General features: G+C 44.0%; 1 protein-coding gene across 8 annotated transcripts in view; it reads right to left on the reverse strand.

Moving 5' to 3' along the window:
* Positions 1-18,375, reverse strand: part of FGGY (FGGY carbohydrate kinase domain containing) — a 413,910-nt gene that overhangs the window by 71,647 nt on the left and 323,888 nt on the right. For 7 of the 8 annotated variants that reach the window (XM_030870319.2, XM_060287916.1, XM_030870321.2 and 4 more), the window contains 2 exons: positions 13,338-13,458; positions 7,209-7,303 (listed from right to left, as the gene is read on the reverse strand). The exons of the other annotated variant lie outside the window; for it this stretch is intronic. In XM_030870319.2, coding sequence (XP_030726179.1) covers positions 7,209-7,303; positions 13,338-13,458 — 216 coding nt within the window. The remainder of the gene's footprint in view (positions 1-7,208; positions 7,304-13,337; positions 13,459-18,375) is intronic. 8 annotated transcript variants of the gene reach the window in all.

An 18,375-nucleotide genomic window follows, 5' to 3' on the forward strand; every position in this document is an offset into this window, starting at 1 on the left:
GGGAGTATGGTATGAAGCCTTCTCCAGGCAAAGGAATTAGAAACTTTCCAAACCAAAGAGGGTACATTTCTTCTTTTTATTTCTATGTCCCATACTCAACCAAGCAGTGAGGCTAAACATGTGCTGCTGATATGTTCTATAAACCACACTACCCCGTAGAAGCGCAGCTAAAGTGCTATACTGGAATCTACACTTTTTCCTTTTTCCGAGCAACAGATACATATTTACTGGAATATAAAGAACATGGTCTGATGGAACAAAAAGAGCATGGACTTTGTGTCAAGCAAAGTTATAATGACCTCTCCATGCCTCACTGTCCTCATCTGCACAGTGGGGACTGTTAACATCCACTGGTTGATGCAAGGATTCTATGAATGACAAAGGATGGAAAGTAACAGGCCCTGTTCCAGGATCACCCTGTAAGGAACAGGAGAGTCCAATGTCATATCTCTTACAAACTGCAATAATTTCCTAAAAAAGAATACTAATTTTGCGCTAATTTTTGACTTTTATATCCATGGTGCCATTCTGCCAATTGGATTGGAACAAGGAGATGTATAATTAATCAGAACCTGAATTTGTTGTTGGTTTTTTTTTTTTTTTGAGTGGGAGCAATTCTCAAAAAGATAAGAATATACTGTTAACCAGGTATGGCAGTAAGTATAAAGAATGTTAGGACCAGCATCACATTCTTAATTTAACCCTTCTTTAAACTATTAACTACCATTTCAGGTTTTCTGTTGATTTTCTGTGAGGCACTCACATATGCGACAGGATACAGAAAATCCAATCAGAAACCTGAATCCATTTAATTAGAAACCAGAATCTCATATCTCATGAAACACATGCTTAAGCAGCAAAGGGCAAAAGGTTACTAAAAAGAACTGATAGTATCAGGACCATATGTGAAATAAATAGGATTTTACGAGACCTGGGAATGAAAGCCAAATGAAACTAAAATTCACAGCAAAAGATGCCTTATACACGAGGAATGTGAGCCCTGAATTTTCACACACTATTGGTGGGAGTATAAAGTGCTAATATGTATCAAAATCCTAAAAGTTAGGCAAACTTTTTGACCAAATAACTATACCTCCATCATTTAGTTTGTGTAAATAATTTAGGGTATGGGCAAAAATTCAGATACAGAGACGTTAGTTGCAGCATTCTTTAAAACAACGGAGAAAACATGAGTATTCAAAACTAGAGGACTGGGGATATAAGTCACGGTACATGGCAGGGGTCCCCAACCCCCGGGGCCTCGGACCACTACTGGTCCGCAGCCTGTCAGGAACCGGGCCGCAGAACAGGAGGTGAGCGGCGGGCAAGGGATCGAAGCGTCATCTGTGGCTCTCCATCGCTGGAATTACGGCCTGAACCATTCCCCACCCACCCCCATCTGTGGAAAAATTTTCTTCCACGAAAGCGGTCCTTGGTGCCAAAAAGGTTGGGGACCGCTGCTCTACTATGGGGCAGAAAATTGTACAGCCTACAAATATGATAAATAAAGATGTTTACTATGTATTTTTGGGTGGGGGAAAAAAGGCTATAAAACAATATGCATTGTATGAACACAGTTTTGTAATTTAGAAAAGTATAAAATAATTTAAAAGTATGTACAAAAAGATTACAAAGATAGAAGCCAGAATCTAATATAGTGGTTGTTTTAGGGCAGTAATATCAGTGTTTTCATATTTTTCTTTCAGCTTAACTGAATTTTCTTATTTTTTCCCAATGAACATGAATTAGTAGTTGTATTCCAGAAAAAGGAAAGAAACCCAGCAAATTAAGACTGAATGTGCCAAGAAATGGCATGGTTTCATATTTCTGAACATCTATTATATATCAGTCTTTCCAAACCTCCAGAAAGCAAGATCATGGTAATCAACTTTACTTTGCAAAATGTAAAACTGGTATTTACGGTGACAGGAAGCCAAACAGGACTAAAAAACACAGAAAGTTAACTCTCACAAAACAAAACAATATGGAGACGTATTGTATAGCATAAAAAAATAACAGGCTTTGAAGCACATAATAGGTGATGAATAGAAACTGGCTCTAAATGAAGGAAATGTCATGAAAAAGAACAGAAGGAGAGGCTTCAGCTAAGCAGTGAGGATGTTTGCAAGGACTGACCTTGAGGGTAGACCACTGCGGTCAGCGCGGATAGTTTATCCTGTGGGCACACATTACAGAAAGGGTGAGTAATCACCGCTCTCCACTGGCCACTTAGATGCATTGGTCTGCGAGACACAGGAGTCTGTCTGGAACGTGACAGGGAAAGTTGATGGTGGGAACGCATGGAGTCAATGGTTTACAGAGGCGGCAACCCTCACACCGTGGGAGGAAAAAAGGTTTTGATTAATTGGCTGATTCCAATGGCTTATTTTCTTTACCCTGGTACTACCATTAAAATGATGGCTGAATTCATTTTGATCTCTTGTCACTGTCTCCTTCTGCTGATTTTTGCTTCAGAGGCTTCCTCTACTGCTTTCTTGGGGGGGGGCAAGGGTGGGTGTCAAGATAAATATCAATAGCACAGTTAGAATTAAAGCTTATTTTATATAAATAGTCTTGGGGGGAAAAAAGCTTTCTTTTAAGATAAGACATTACAGGAAGCTAATGACATCTGCAGAGGGGCTGAAGGAAGCAGAAAGTGGAAAGCCATTTTGTATTTCTGCCTCTTTGCCATTGGATTGAGTTTTCTCTCACGGCATCTTGAAACCGCTTTCTTGCTTTATGTGTCCTTTGCATTTCTTAGAACCTCTCTATTGTCTGTACTTAGGAAGTGTAAGCATGTTGATAGTTCATAAAGTGATTTTTTTCCAGTGTGTTAATTTCCCAGGGCCTGGGAGCCTAGAGGATTGTTATGGGATGCTCCCAACTTCTAATGATAATTATTTGCTTTCCAGGATATTCAGAATTTGAGAGGATCACTTTGATCACTTTGATCACACTGATGGCCAGAGGAGCAATGGGTGACATTCTAGGGATGGGGGAGTGGTCAGGTGGAAAGGCCACAGATGCCAAGACCGCCTGGATAACTCTAAGGAGGGAGGAAGACTTCCTTCCTTGCATCCCCTCCCACTTACTCAATAGCTGAACTTCTACCATGAAAATGGCATCTCTGTGATTTGATTCCATTTTATTAAGCTGCAGATACAAAGACAACTGTGACGTGATACTTGTCACACTGTCTAATGGAAGAATAGTTTTGAAAACTACTAAAAGGAGAACACCATTTCTGGAGAGGGACAATTCTTTAAGATATTATTAGTCATTCTATTCTTTAATGCAGATGGATGGCTATAACTACCCTTTGTGAGATCCTAATTTGGAAAGGGAACAGGAGCAGGAAGACTTTAGTTGTCTAAAGGAAGGGAGGGTAGGAACGGGCAGAGGAAGAGAGGGAGAGAGAGACTCTGAGGATGAGAATATGAATGGATAAATGAACAAGAGGTGGAAGCAGGAACTGTCAGCAGGCTTCAAAATTTGGAATAGCAATGGACCTTGTACTTGACCAATCTCTTCCATTAATACCCCCATCAGATAATTCCATCCACTATCCCTCTCCCTCCAGCTGATAAACTTTCCCCAGAATTCAAATATATAGAAGTTTGCAATAGCTGTAAGTAAAATCCACAATTCTAAGTCCTTCTGATCTGTTGGTACTGCCAAAGGAAGGTATAGCGCTCTACCCCTGGCTGAAGTCATCCATTCATGGGCCTAAGACATTGGGAAACCCTGTCTCCCTGGGCACGTAGGACTCTTCCCTAGGTCTGCAGCCTGGGTCTTCTGGAGTCTTCTTAGCCTTTCCTTCATCTGAAGGAGACGACTCCAACTGAGTCTACCAAAGTCTGCCCATCCAGATAAGAAGTGAAATCCTTTATCCAACGACCAGATGTGTGGTCTATGAGAAGACAAAACATCTGGCCTGCTGGAATCATTGAGTTGCTGGCAAGCTCTGCTCAGCTTTCTTACAGGAAGGAGTGGCAGGCACCCTGAAGATCAAGCTAGGATCTATGAAGTTCAAAGAAAAAACTGTGTTGAAGTTCAGATTGAAAAATATGAATCACAGGGAGGAAGTAATTCTTTTTCACCTCAACTTGCCAGAATCCTGAGCTGGTCTCCAGGCCTGGGGCACATAGGTTGGCACCTCTTCTTTAGAGAGGGGTGAATGAAGCCAAGTTCACATGCATTTACATTTCCAAACATAATCATTATTACAATGTTGACAATTATACCTGGGCTTCACGGAGGTCACTGAATCTTTCAAAGGCTCTATCTCAGCAGTTCCACATGAATGGCAATTCTTATTTAAACATTTTTTAGAAAGGAAATAAAACAAACAAATGAAACGAGCACCTGGAGAGGCCAAGTGACATTGTTTGAGGATGTACAACAACCATGCACAGAGGTTAAGACCACATGGATTCCCTCAGGCATGTGATGACAGGTAAGATTCAGGTCTCTGGCACCTGGGGGCTTTCTTTACTAGATTACAGTGTCTCCTAAAAATAGTCAGGAGAGGCACATAATTCCTCGGGTTGAATAGGAGACATGAACTTGTCTTTAAGATTTTGTGGGCCTTGCAGCTGCTACTCAAGTCAACAATTCCAATTTTTGATCTACCATATCTTAGATCCTGTTCCAGAATATTAAGGGAAAATATTATGTAGTGAAGAAGATGTCAGTGTGGGATGAAGCTCAGTTTCCACTTAGGAGAAGAAGTGAGTGGAAACTTCTCAGAGCTAGAAACTCCAGATTTGACTAAGATGTCAATGAGGTGCCACAAGGCATGGTATGAAGTATCTGATAAAGCAGCCAGATCTTGTCACACTACTCTGTTTCAGTGGCAGACTGTCTCCTGATTTGTGACCAATGACATTTCTTTTCAGAAAATTCACCTTTGAATATTTAAGAAGCCAAATTTTTTTTTCAAGAAAAAAGAAAAAAAAATTAGACTAAAGTAGAAAAAGAATGAAAACCAACAGAGGATATAATCCAGAGAGATCTTGATTTCCATTCTGCTTCTGCCCCTTATTAACTGTAGCCTTGGGCAAACTTCTTAAAAACTCTCTGAGCCTGGGTTTCCTCATATATAACACAGGAATAGAAAGCCTTATTCCCGCAGGCAGGGAGACTGTCAAGATAAAATGAGGTGTCTTCATCTGCTTGGGCTGCCATAACAAAATACCACAGATTGGGTGTTTAAACAATAGAAATTCATTTTCTCACAGTTCTGGAGGCACTAAGATCAAGGTGCCAGCATGGCTGAGCTCTGGTGAGGGCTCCCTTCCTGGCTTGCAGATGGCCACCTTTTTGCCGTGTCCTCACATGGCAGAGAAAAAGCAAGCTCTGGTGTCTCATCGCATCAGGGCACTAATCTCACCATAAAGGTCCCACCCTCATTTCCTCATCTAATCGAAATCACCTCCCAAAGGCCACATCTCCAAATACCATCACACTGTGGGGTTAGGGATTCAAATTTGAATTTTGAGGGGACAGAAACTTCCAGTCCATAATATGCATTAACCTACGCAGGGCCTTAGTAAGCATCTCTACTGTTTTGTTCTGGCAATTATGCTTTGTCCCAGGAAGTGCAAGGCAACTAGTTATGAGAACATCTTCATAAATCAACACATTAAAATAATAACTGACAAGTCACTGACATTTCAACAATAAATAAACATCTCCACGTGATGTTTCTGAGACAGCACCAGAAAATCCAGAAAAAAGTTGAAAACTCAACTCTACCATCTTTGTTTAAAAACTCCAGTTAAGATCCACAAGCATTCATGAGTGGGTTCAATTCTTTGGAAGGGATATTTCACAAGCATCAATTTGAGAGGCTTGGCAGGGTGCCGTGCACCACACTTCCCAAAATGTGGCACAAAGAGCACAGATATTGGTATCAGACTCTTGCATGTGACCACTTCCAATAGTGTACACTTGAGTTCCGTAATCTTTCTGGATCTCTGTTGCCTGTGTGGGTTGTGAGAGGTAGCAGGAAGGTTATATGAAAAGCACCTAGCATAATTCTTGGTACATAAGAGGGTCACAATAAATAAGGTTCTCATTACTGGGCTACTGGTGGAAAACCTGGCTTCTAGTCCTGACTTTGAGACCATGGGCAAGTCACTTAAGCTCTCTGGTGACTCAGCTGAACAAATATTTCTTCAACTTTCAGTTACAACTTGGGAGCCAGACTTCTTGGTTCTGGCATTTACTAGCTGCTTCAACGTAAGCCAAGTTATTTAACTTCTTTTTGCCTCAGGTTCTTCAACTATAAAATGGGAATTATAGAGCTGCTGCGGGACTGAACGTACATTCCCGGTCCAGAGAAAGAACTCATAATGTGCTCCTGATCATTATTACAGATAAAGAAATGGAGTGGAAGCAGAACGGTCAGGTTACAGAACTAGTTGGAAGTCAAGTGAGGGTTGACTTCAGAGCTTGTGCCTTCAGCCGTAAACTATACTGCTTCTCTACCTTTTTGTAAACCTATTGTTAATCCTATTATTTTACCACTCAAAGTCTCTCCATAAAACCCACATGTGAAATGTCTTTTTCAATTCAGTGGTAGGAAAAGCTTTGTCTCCTAAAGAAACTAGTATGCTTCCTCTTTTTGAAAATAAGAATTATGTAACTTATCATGGGTTCTTTTTTGTCTCGGCTGCCAGGAAGCTCAGAGTCAAACTGTCTGCTCCATCATTGCCATCGAGTTGTTTCCTTCTTCCTATATCTTTGTTCCTTATTTTTTCTTCTAACTCCATTTTACTAACATTTTCATTTGTGTACCTTGCTGAAAGAGACCTCAGAGGTATTTGAAAAGTGGTGGATGGAGATGAAAGAAGCAAATACAAATCAGAAATTCACATGAAAAATTTGTTTTGTACCTTACCTGCTTCGCTTGCTAAAAGAAAAATGGTCAAGGGGAAATTCAAATGAAATAATATAAGAGCTATTTTGAAGGAGAAAAAAAGAAAACCAACAGAAAGACAGAACAACTGACAGTAATGGAGGTCAAGTCAAATGAAAACTGCAAAAAATATGTGAGGCTAGAAGTGTTTGTGCTTTCCCTGGCTGGAACCTATCATTTCTTAATTATATCCTGTGTGTGCTTTGCAAGACATGAGCTGCTGTCAAGAGGAAGGACAGCCCCAGACAGGGGAGGGGCCATGGCCCACCCCTTGGTCCTCACGTACCTGTACAGAAGCGAAATCCCCCGAGGCACAGGCCCCCAGAATAGCAGCACCCACGAGAACAGACTCCACCTCTTGCGACAGGACCACAGGCATGCCTGCGCAGGACAAGGCCACACCTTGGTTAGGGAGTAGTAGGGCCAGGGGCCACGCGGGGAGCCGGCCAGCAGCTCCAGCAGCACAAACACCTGATGCAGAGGCAGCAGCAGTGCTCCACCCCTCCCCCTTGCAGTTCCCTGTTCTTTGGGATTACCTGGTTCTAAAGGATTTCACTGCCTCTGCCTGCTGCTGCAGTAGCCAAGGGTCCCCTGGAAGCCAGCACCATATATCTATATCTATATCTGTATCTATATCTATATTTATCTATCTATCTATTTATCAATCATCTATCTATCTATCTATACGTATCTGAACTCAGGAGACCTTTCTGCCCAGGTTTTCCAGGCTTCTGCTAGCTGCTACCTGCCATTTTAAGCAGTTAAACAAACATTTACGAAGTGCTCTGCGGGGCCAGTGATACAGAGATGAATAAGACTGTCCTGCTATTCAGGTCTCAAAGGGGAGATGGATGAGAGAGAGATAAAGGCCACACAGGGGGTTGGGTCTCCAACTGAGATGCACTAAGGAAAGGGAAGTAGTGAGAGAGGGTGTGATGAATCCTTCCTTCAGGGGCCTCAGAGTACAAGCCAAAGCCCTTACCAAGGCTGACAAGGCCCTCCAGGATCCGTGCCACTTCTCCCACCCTGATTGGCTTCCCCACTCCTCTGGGCCACACTGCCCGGCCTCCTTGCCCTTTCTTGAATCTGCTTCAGGGCCCTTGCTTGTGCTGTTCCTTCTGTCTGGGTCACTTGCTTCCAGATGTCCCCATGGCAACTCCCTCCTGCAAGTCTGTGCAAACATCCCTCCCCACTGCAGCTTTCCTGACCATCTGAAGTGAAATGACAACTTACCCACAACATCCCTTACCCGCCTCATGATTTCCTCATTGCCTTCCAACACCGTGCTATTACTTCTCTTGTTTACTGTCTGTCTTGCCTGCTAGAACCTAAGCTCCATGAGGGCAGGGACTCTTTGTCCACTGCTGAATCCCTGGAATTGAGAGCGGTGTCTAGCACATTGTAACTGCTTACGTGATGAACGAATGAATTTTCGAGATGGGGAAGGGGGTCAGAGCAGGGGAGCTCAGGATTAAACAAGCATTTGAAGGATGAGTAGGGGTCCACCAGGCAGGGAGGAACACTCCACATGACAACTCCCAGAGGCTGAAGGTTCACAGTGGACTTAAGGTGAATAGGAATAATTTAGAATTCTTAGTATTTTATATGTGTGTGTATATGAAATGAAACGTACATAAAATATAAATATATTTGCTAATCAGGAGATGGCAGCAAACTCCACAGAGGTAAGCTCTGTGGCCAGACCTGTGAGATCTTCCTCTACTCAAGACATTATTTTTCCAAAGACTGGATTTCTCTTCCTATCTTTTCTGGCAAGAGTTCCCTGACACATCCTCCTCTGTGCTCCCACCATCTCCTAACTCACTGTCCTACTCCAGGGCTGGGGCAGCTGCCCCAGCCATCCCAGACAAAGGGGGTGGGGGGAAGAATTCCCACACATATCCCAGTGGACTTAGGAATACCAGCCCCATACTGCAGGGCCAGCACTGGAGACTTTGCTGACAAGTATCAGGTGGGGTGGGGTCTCTGGGAAAAGCGCAGACCTGGTTCCACTAGCCCTGTGTCCTTCAGCAAGTCACTTAAACCCTTTAGCCTCAGTTTCTCCCTGTGTAAAATGGGGATGATAACAGGTTTGCTGTGAGGATCCATGAAAAAGGGCACATATGGGGCTTAACACATTTCCTGGTCTATGATAAGCCCCTGAGAGTGGTGGCCTCTATTGTTAGGATGAATCTCAGTGAGGGGTGAAGCCCTCCTCCATGCACTCCATCTGGGTTGGAAAGTGGACCACAGGGAAAGGATGGGGTAGGTTGCCCATCAACCATCCAGAGGGGCAGGAAAGACACCAGGCCACGTGGAAGGGTTGTGCTGGTTGCATCAGGAGAGAGCATCGCAAGCCTCTGCAGAGTCTGGGGATCATGGGGATGGGGGTGTGACCATGACCATCCCATGGCCCTGGGACTTTTTAGAAGACAGCACTCCACATGCTGTTTGCCTCCTAGCCCTCCTTACCCTGTCAGAGCTTCACTGCTCTGAGCAGGGAGGAACTACTCACAGGCCCCTCTCCTTGGGAACGGGCAACCAGAGGAGCCGGGTGGATCCCCCATCAGCTCTCCAGTTGCAGCCCAAAGTGCTCTGGAGCCAAGCTGCCAGGGTTTGAATTCTGGCTTCCTCCCTGCCTTAGCTGTGTGATCCTAGGCAAGTTACTTAACCCCTCTGTGCCTGTTTTCCCAGATGCAAAATGAGGTTAAACTTCCATTGATCTCACAGAGTTGCTGTGAGGGTTAAAAGTGCTTAGAGGAGGCACTAAATTGGCATTAGCTATTATGATTCTTAATGTTTACCGTATCTCAGTTATTCCCACCCTCTTCGCACCTCGGCCCCAACACCTGTTCTGGGTCCTGGGACACTGCCGTGTGGACCAAGTCTGTAGCCCCTTTGTCCTCCGGCCACATCCTGGACTGAGCTCGTCTCCAGCCACGAGGCCCCTCTTCACATAGCCCCTCAGTCTCAGGTGGGTCACCTCCTGCCCCAGCCCCTGCAAGCCTAGGGGTGGTCAGACTGCGGGCAGCCCCACGGTACCGCCTGGTGACCGGGGTTTCCCTCAACCCTGCCCACACCTCTGTAAATAGACCCTTTATTCGACTGTTCTCCAGTTAATCCAATCTGAGTGTGTCATCTGTTCTCTGCCTGGAACTGACTCACGCTGCCACCAACGTCCTCTGGGTACCCCGTCCTCGCTGGACAGTGGTCAGAGCACGAGAGCACTTTTCTGTTTGTAATGGCCCTCTTGGCAGGACGTTATTGTTCTTCTTTGCATGCTCGCGCCAAGCTCAGCATGTGTACTCAGAGAATGAATACATGAAGGAGTAAATGAGTGAAATAATGAATAAGGCGGGAAGAGGGAAACCCCTAAGGAAACTGCCAGAATTCTACAAAACAAAATTTAGGAGGAACATTTAGTCCCAAGTCAGTGAGGGAAACCTACAATTACTTAGTACACACCAAGCATTTCCTGAAACCACAGTTAACTATATGCCCAGGGTACAACGAGATTCTTCCTCCTCACGTAGAGGACATTCCCCAAGCTGGCAAAACCCTACTCTCCCTGCTTGCCCAGAGCAGGAGCAGACTGTTCCCCAAATGGCAAAGATTTGCTTAAAAAATATTTAACTTCTTTTTTGCTGAAATGCACCACCTTTCTGGCGTGGGGCTGCCTTCAGGGAAGAAGTGAGCTAACATTTATTGAACACCTATTTTAAGTGAAGCACAGAGATTGGTGCCCACAAACGTGTGAGTATGTATTCCTCAGCATGATCTATATGAGGGAAATAATATTATCTCTACCTTTCAGAAGAGGGAAATGAGGCTCAGAGAGGTAAAGCAACTTGCCCAAAGTCACAGAGCTGGTCCCCTGCTCTTTCCATTACTCCACACTATCTCCAAAGCATCTCCCAAATCCCACCGTGTTTTTCACATGTTATTCCTGAGAATCATGTACCAGGTCTATGGTTCTTTCTACAGCTTTCTTTGCAGGAAAACTAGAGCAATTACAACGTTTAAAGGCACCAAACACTCTACCTATACACCCCCGGCTTGTGTACCCATCTTTTGCAGAAACAAATGCAAATGTGTTCTTTTCTCAGAATGCTGGGTGAAGGAGAGGAAGAAGGCAGCTTTGCCTGGAATGTGAACTATTTTATCTGACGCATTAATGAGTTTAGCAGAACCCAAAGCATTTAAAGGCAGATGCACTTTGCCATCACTTGTCAATCACCGGCTTCCCAAGGCAGAGGAGTTTCAGGCCAAAGAAAAGGCCCCTTTGTCCGGAACTGTAACTGGTCCATAGTCAGAGACAAAGGGTCCAGTTTCAATTGGAATCCAAATAACGATTAACAGCCTTTTCATTCATGAGCCTGAAGGAGAACAGTTTCCAAAGCAGAACTTTCTCTGAAGCCACTGCACCCCTGCTTCTGAGTCAGCTCAGGGGTGTGAGGCCTGGAAGAGAACTCACTTTCATAAAGGCTGGAGCAGCGGTGCAGAGTCAGGACCTGGGTCACACAGGCTACCCTGCTCTTGGGGGCCCTGTTTCCCATTCCCTTGGGTGATGTGTTAGCCAAGGTTGATTTTCTCTCCCCTCCTGAATCCAGGTAGGAAGTTTTGGTGGCTATTTGGAGGCTGGAAATTAAAAAGTCACTCACAGATCAGATTTTAAGTCTGAACCGTACTTGAACAAGCTAGCTGACTTTGAGATAAAATGTAGTCATGGCTTTTCTCCTAGGGAAAATCGAAGGTAATCTGAGCTCCTTTTTACGTCTTTCTTCTTTCTGCCTCAGAATGGCCTACTTCCATAGGTTCTGGACACTTTAGGAAAGGAGTCGTCATCATCAAATGGTTACAAACCGGGCAGAAAAGTTAAGAAACCTGGGTCAGAGCATAGTGTAGGGGACGCTGGGCCTGGACACACCTGGGACAATCCTGGTCCTGCCCCTACTGGGTGTCTGACGTTGGACAGTTAATTTAAGTCACCTTCCTGACCCTGTTTCCTTGTCTGTAAGATGGGGACACCAATTTCTACCTTTTGGTGGTGTGTGCGGCTTAAATGTAAATAGGGTGATTCATGTCAACACAGAGCGGGAGCGTGGTTAATGGCAGTCATTTCTATACTTATTTTTATATGTTTACCCTTAGACTGTGTGCTTTTTGATACTGTTCTCTGGCTTGTGCCTCAGCCTCCGTACCTCTAAGATGGGGATCAGTAACTTATTTAGTTTGATCTCACGATGTGCAGGGGGTAAATGTTGCCCATCATGATTGGGAAAGCTCTCACCTGCAGGGATCTGCATGGCCTGGAGGGGGAAGGGAGAGTCAGGGGCAGAAACCTGGACCCACCCAGCTGTCAGAGGTAAGGAATCCAGGCGACAGGGGACAGCAAGAGATCATGATGAATGGAGGCCAGTGGAGGGTGGGCTCAGATGAGACTGGAGGTGGGGCTGTGAGCAGGGTCCAGTTCTCTCCTACTTCCCTATCCTTGGCCAGCCCTGGTGCCTGGCCACCCCGGGATGGGGTAGGGAGGGGGGACATCAGTCCCCAGGAGACACAGGGAGAGAAAGGAGCAAGGGGCATGAGGGCACAGGTCTAGAGGGATGGAAGCCCAGGCCAGCCTCTGGGACAGCAGCAAGCCTCCTGCCTGTGGGGCCCCTTCCTTGGGGCCCAGGGGTCTGCACTACAGATCCTGCTCTGCTTTTGTCTGCTCATATCACAGAGAGATCAGCCCATTACCCTGGATTCTCTCCATCTGTGTCACGATCCCTGATTCTGATGAGCCGAGAAGGAATCACAGGATCTTGGGGTCTTAGGGTCCAAACCCCCATCTGCAGCCAGACACCCGCAGCTTCCACCATGGCTGGGCTCTGCAATCTTTCTTCAAACAGTTTCCTTATCACTTCCTCCAGTCACTTGCTGTGCACCGTCACAGGTCCAAACCAGGGCGAGGTGGCCCATGGTGTTTCCCCAATACCCTGTGCTTTTCTCACTCAGCGCTCTTGCCACACTGGATTTGACATGTCTGCTGTCTGCCTTCTTCAATAGCCCCTGAGCTCCCTGGGGGCAGGGATCATGTCTTCATCTCTGTATTTTCAATACGTCCCGCAGTGGGGGGGATCAGAAGAGGTACTCAAGACTGTTGAGTAAATACTTGAATTAAGATCTAGTCCTTGCTGACCTCTCGTGTCTCATTTCTTACCATGACCCGATAGTTAGCTACACATAGAAGTCACTTTCCCCACTGTGACAACCATAGCTGTCTTAAGAAAAAAAATACATTTTAACATAAATACTCAAAATAATTTGGCACACTACTTATATCTTCCTATTCTCTACCCTGTCTAGATCTTGGCCACGCCCATTTGCTGCCAAGCCTACAATGACTTTCTCTCCTTCTTCTTAGACTTACCGGTAATGTCCGCATGCATTTGCACAAAAAGGGGGTTCTTGCCGAGGCCCCCACAGAGGAAAAGGGTGCTGATCGAGTGCCCTGCTGACTCCATGGCCTCTATAATGAGGCGCGTCCCGAACTTAAAGGGAAGAACAGAAGAAGGCATCAGTACGGTAGCAAAGGTAAATTGATCGGGAGCATTTACTAAGTGTTTACCCAGTACTAGATGCCGCACTAGGAGCTCTAGATACACTACCTCAGAAAGTCAGGACTCAAGATTACATTGCCCGTGATCACACCATTATATTAAGTTGCAGAGCGGGAATTCCAACCTGGGCCTGCCTGACTCCAAAATCTTCTGAATCATTGCACCATTTGCTTCTATCAGTAGTTATACAATGTTGACAATGTTAACACGGTGCATATTAACACAGTTCGTTCAAATACATATTTGATGAGTGTCCATTATGGCCCAGGTCCTCCATGAGGTACGGGGAATGGAGTCATTGGCAGCTCTACTCCAATGATAACAGTTGGAGATCTCTGAGTCAGTTTCCCTTCCCTAAAGAGGAACTAAAGAAGTTTGTTCCTTGGAAATGGCACCAACAAACTCAGCAGCAGAAACATGGAAAGAGGGCTTGAATTGCACAAAGAAGGTAGGACACAAGACTTCAGGCTGGCAAAAGAACCTTTGTTACCACCTGAAACCAGGTAGTGGTTCTAATAAGGAGGCTTCCAGTGCCAGAATCCATTCCCAGTCAGTCCTTAGTGATCTCGGATGATGCAGAAACCACATGCCATATGCTATGGCTTCACCATATTTTCATTTCAGCCCTTGTGTCTTCCTTTCTTCTGAAAATGTGTTACCTATCGTTCTTGTCTTGCTCAGTTCACTGAAGTAAAAATTACTGATGCTTGACAAGAGACCGCTACCACAGGGTCATTGAGGTGAATCTTAATGTATAAGTCATTACTTTTAGCTAGGGTATTCGAGTATCTAAAAAATCATAATTTCCTAGGAAGTTCGAAAACTGGAAGTCCAAAAATCATCTTTTTTTTTTTTTTTTTTTGAGAGAAGGATTAAAAACAAAAAAGATGAACTGTGATATGACCTCAGGAGGCAGCCGCATGGCGATGATTGAGAAAGTGGCTCTGGGGAGAAATGAGGGAGAGGGTTTTTTGGTGGCAAGATAGCCCTTAAGATATTCAGGGAGTAAGCAACTTTGGGGGATGACCAAGTCCCAGGTGTGCACATGGGAGTGAGGGGCTGAAGCGGATGGAGGAGAAGGTCAAGGGGGAGGAGGAGGTCAAGAGAGAATACGGAGGTCAAGGATCTGGGAGGCCAGAGATGTTGCCACCACCAAGAAGGCGGGGTTCGGGCTGGACAGAAGAGTATCACAGATTCGCTGAAGGTGTGACAGTGGTGCTGGGAAGACGGTGTTCAGGTGCACAGAGGAGGAGAAGACAGTTCAGCTTGAGGGCATGCAGCACCAGAGGCTTAACCAAAGTAAAGGAAGAGGGTTTGGGAAGTTATCAGGATGCTCCCCTGACCCCCGCGGGGGGGGGCGGCGGGATGTAGAATCTTCTTTCACAGGACTCTCCGGAGAGCTGTCTCCCTGGGGCCAGGGGGTGCCTCTGGGAGAGGCAGCGCTAGAGGGTGATCTGGGGACCAGGGGTGTGTGAAATCCTGATTGCTGTGTAGTAAATGATGAGGGATGGGGGCAGTCCAGAACCAAGATTTCCAGCCCATAGACTTCAGGTTTGTTGAAGTTATTAGTGAATCTGGTAAGAATATGGATTAGGTAAAACTTGGGCCTGCAAAGATCCTCCACAGATGTAGTGTGTTAAAAAAAATTAAAACATGTTGTACCCTATGCGGCCAGACCCTGCTTATTGAACATGGCTGATTACCCCCAGATGTTCTTTCTTACGCTTTTGGGGGGTCATGAACCCTCTTGAGAATATGATAAAACCTACTGACCTCCCCAGAAAAGAGTCATATATAAAATAATATTATAACTAATTTCAGGCGTTCTACAAATGCCCTTACATCTACCATGGATCATTTGGTGTCGGTGGATTCCAGGTAACCCTAGTGTACTCCAGGGGCATGAATCTGCAGGAGATAAGAGCATGGCTTTTGAATTTAAAAAAAGCTGGGATGGCATTCAGGCATTTCACCTATTTCTTGAATCAAATCCATACCTAACCTTTCCATGACTCAATTCTCATTTTAAAAATGGGAAGAATAACACCATATTTTTCATTTGATAACTCCATGGATTGTCTGAAATGCTAACATGCAACAAAAATTTAAAATGTGGTCTTACACTTGCTGAAATACAGTAACATCTATCTTACAAGTTTGCTGCTGTAGACAGTGTATCTGAAGCTCATAGGAGTGTCCAGTACAGGGAGGGTGTTTAGAAATGAGAGCTAATCTGGTTGTTAGCTCTATGCTAGGCATTCTGCTATGCTCCTTAATATCACCTCTAATTTCATGAAACACTCAAAAACTGCATATTATTATCCCCATTTAGGATTTCTATAGTTTGCCTAAAGCCATGCAATCTGCCTTAGGGGAGGGGAAGCTGCCTCCCAATATGCGTGGAAATGCCATGCAAAATTGATATTTCTGATGTTTCTAAAATCAGAGACCTGAGGGCTCATGTGATTAGCAGGCCTGAGAGGAGAGTAACACAAAGCACATTCCCTGGGAAAAGGCAAGAAGCAATCCAAACAAGAGGCACTCGCTCCAGAGGGGCTGTGACAGCCTGTCTCTCTCCCATGTGGCATTGTCAGCAGGAATTTCCCACTCGGGCTGCCCGGTTAGTTACAGGGCCTTCCCTTTCGGTGTCCCAGACGCCACTGTGTGAAACACTCCACCCTCCTTAAATGCCCCACCAAAGGGCTTTGTGCTAAAATGATTTTGTGCTCACCTTTCTGGAAAAAATGTTTTCACAGAGAAATTTAAATTAAAATTAGGCTATTCCACTGGGAATGTACAGAACCAAATGCAAATGGAGAGACTTCAAATGCAAATAGTACTTTTTAAGGGTCTATTCTGCAAAGAAAGCTATAGATGAACAGGCTATGAATAAACTGGGTGTTTGACAGTTCCTTCAATTAAGCTTGGTCAAGAGAGAATTTCACTTCATGGAGGGTTTTGCATAGTCCCAAGTTAACTTCATTACAATATCTCTAATTTCATCCCATTCTTACAAAATATCAACCGTAGATATTACTACAGAAAAGAATTTGCTTAACTTTAACTTCACAACAAATAGGTATAAAGGCTATATTCAGAGTCAATGAACACATTTTTTTTTTCAAGGTGAACATCATGGGAAAATATCTGTTATCAGAATGCTTCATTAAAATGCACATTAAAATGCACAAAGGCACTAAAAGATCAGAATGCCCAGATACTTTTGCAAAACAGACTGAACTCCTCACAGCTCAATTGACTATACAACATAGCCTTATCGAAAAATCTGTCTTAAATTGCCTTCTCTTCATGGTATTATAAAGGTCATTAAAACAATGGACAGAATAAATATGATAGCTTTTAATATATGTACGGCCCATTACATACAAAATTGATTTTCCAAGTGTGTAGTATTTGGGAAAATGCAGTTGGCTTTCTCCCATCCCAGCCCTCCCCAGCCCTCAGCCTGCATTAGGTTTAACCTAATTTATACATTCTTGGACTTCTTACCAGTAAGGGGACCTCTGTGAGACAATCCTGGCCAAATTAATGATGTTGTCTAAGATGTGTCAAATCAAAACTGTTCTCAGGAATGCCTGAAGGCTTATTTCAATCATGTAGCTTTTACAAAGCGATCAAAGAAAATTGCAGCATGGTAACGTGGAAAGAGCAAAAGCCTAGGAGTAGACAGAGGTTCCGATTCTGACTCGACCATACACTAGCTGTTTGACCCTGGCAAGCAGTGTTCCCTCTGTCTGTAAAATGAGACAATCCCACCTACTGACTGGGTTACTCACAGGTGGGTGTAGTACCCTGTTTGGTGCCTGGCACAGAGAGTGGGTGTCAGTGAGAGGGACCAGTGGTTGTCATCACAGAATGGTGCCCCTTGGCTCATCTGTGTGGTCTCATTCTTCATGTCCCCCTCTTAGCATGGACTCAGAAGGAAGAGCCTCACACAGCTCTGATTTCCCAGGATTATTTATTTTAATGCAAGTGGCTCATTCCACTGTAAGACTTTTCACACAGTGATATTAAGATCAGAATATAAAAGCTCCTCAATTATTGGGAGATTGGGATTGACATAGATACACTAATATGTATAAAATAGATTAACTAATAAGAACTTGCTATATAAAAATAAATAAAATTCAAAAATTCAAAACAAAACAAAAACAAAAAAAGCTCCTCAATTCATCGTGTACCTAGTTTTATTTTAGAAAGCTGTGGGTTCAAATCCCAGCTCTGCCACTTACTAGCTGTATGAAACCGATCAAGTTAATTAACCTCATTGAGGTTTAGATTCTAATCTTCGGAAGGGGGATTATGATACTTCCCTCATAAGGTAAAGTCAGATAATGTATGTAAAATATTTGGCATAGTTCCTGGTACATAATATCCCCAAACTATATTATTTATCAATATTATTATTATCTTTACTGTAAAGCAGGATTGCTAAATAACTGTCTTTATTACTGATGCGTATTTTTGTTCTCCATTTTCATTTTTTCATGGTAGTCAACTCCCGCCATTTTGATAGATGTCAGAATTGTCTTTCTTTGACCAAGTTACCATAAATAAAGCAGGCTGACTGATATTACTGAACTGGACAGGCTGTTAATAAGATAGTTGTTTCAGGAAGGTACAGTCAAATTGGTCTATAAGCTAAGAAGGACTGTTTAATCTAATTGAGTTGGCCAGTTCTGCTCTCTTATTGTGTGTACTTGGTACCTGGATAAATCTAAACATAAGAAAAGCGATTTTGTTGATGACATGGATATACAGAAAAAAATGCATGTAATTCTATTATTTGAAGCAATGAGGATATGAAAGTGGTATGTGGAGAAAGAG

The sequence above is a fragment of the Globicephala melas genome, chromosome 1 (genome assembly GCF_963455315.2).
Source record: "Globicephala melas chromosome 1, mGloMel1.2, whole genome shotgun sequence".
Lineage (NCBI taxonomy): Eukaryota > Metazoa > Chordata > Mammalia > Artiodactyla > Delphinidae > Globicephala > Globicephala melas.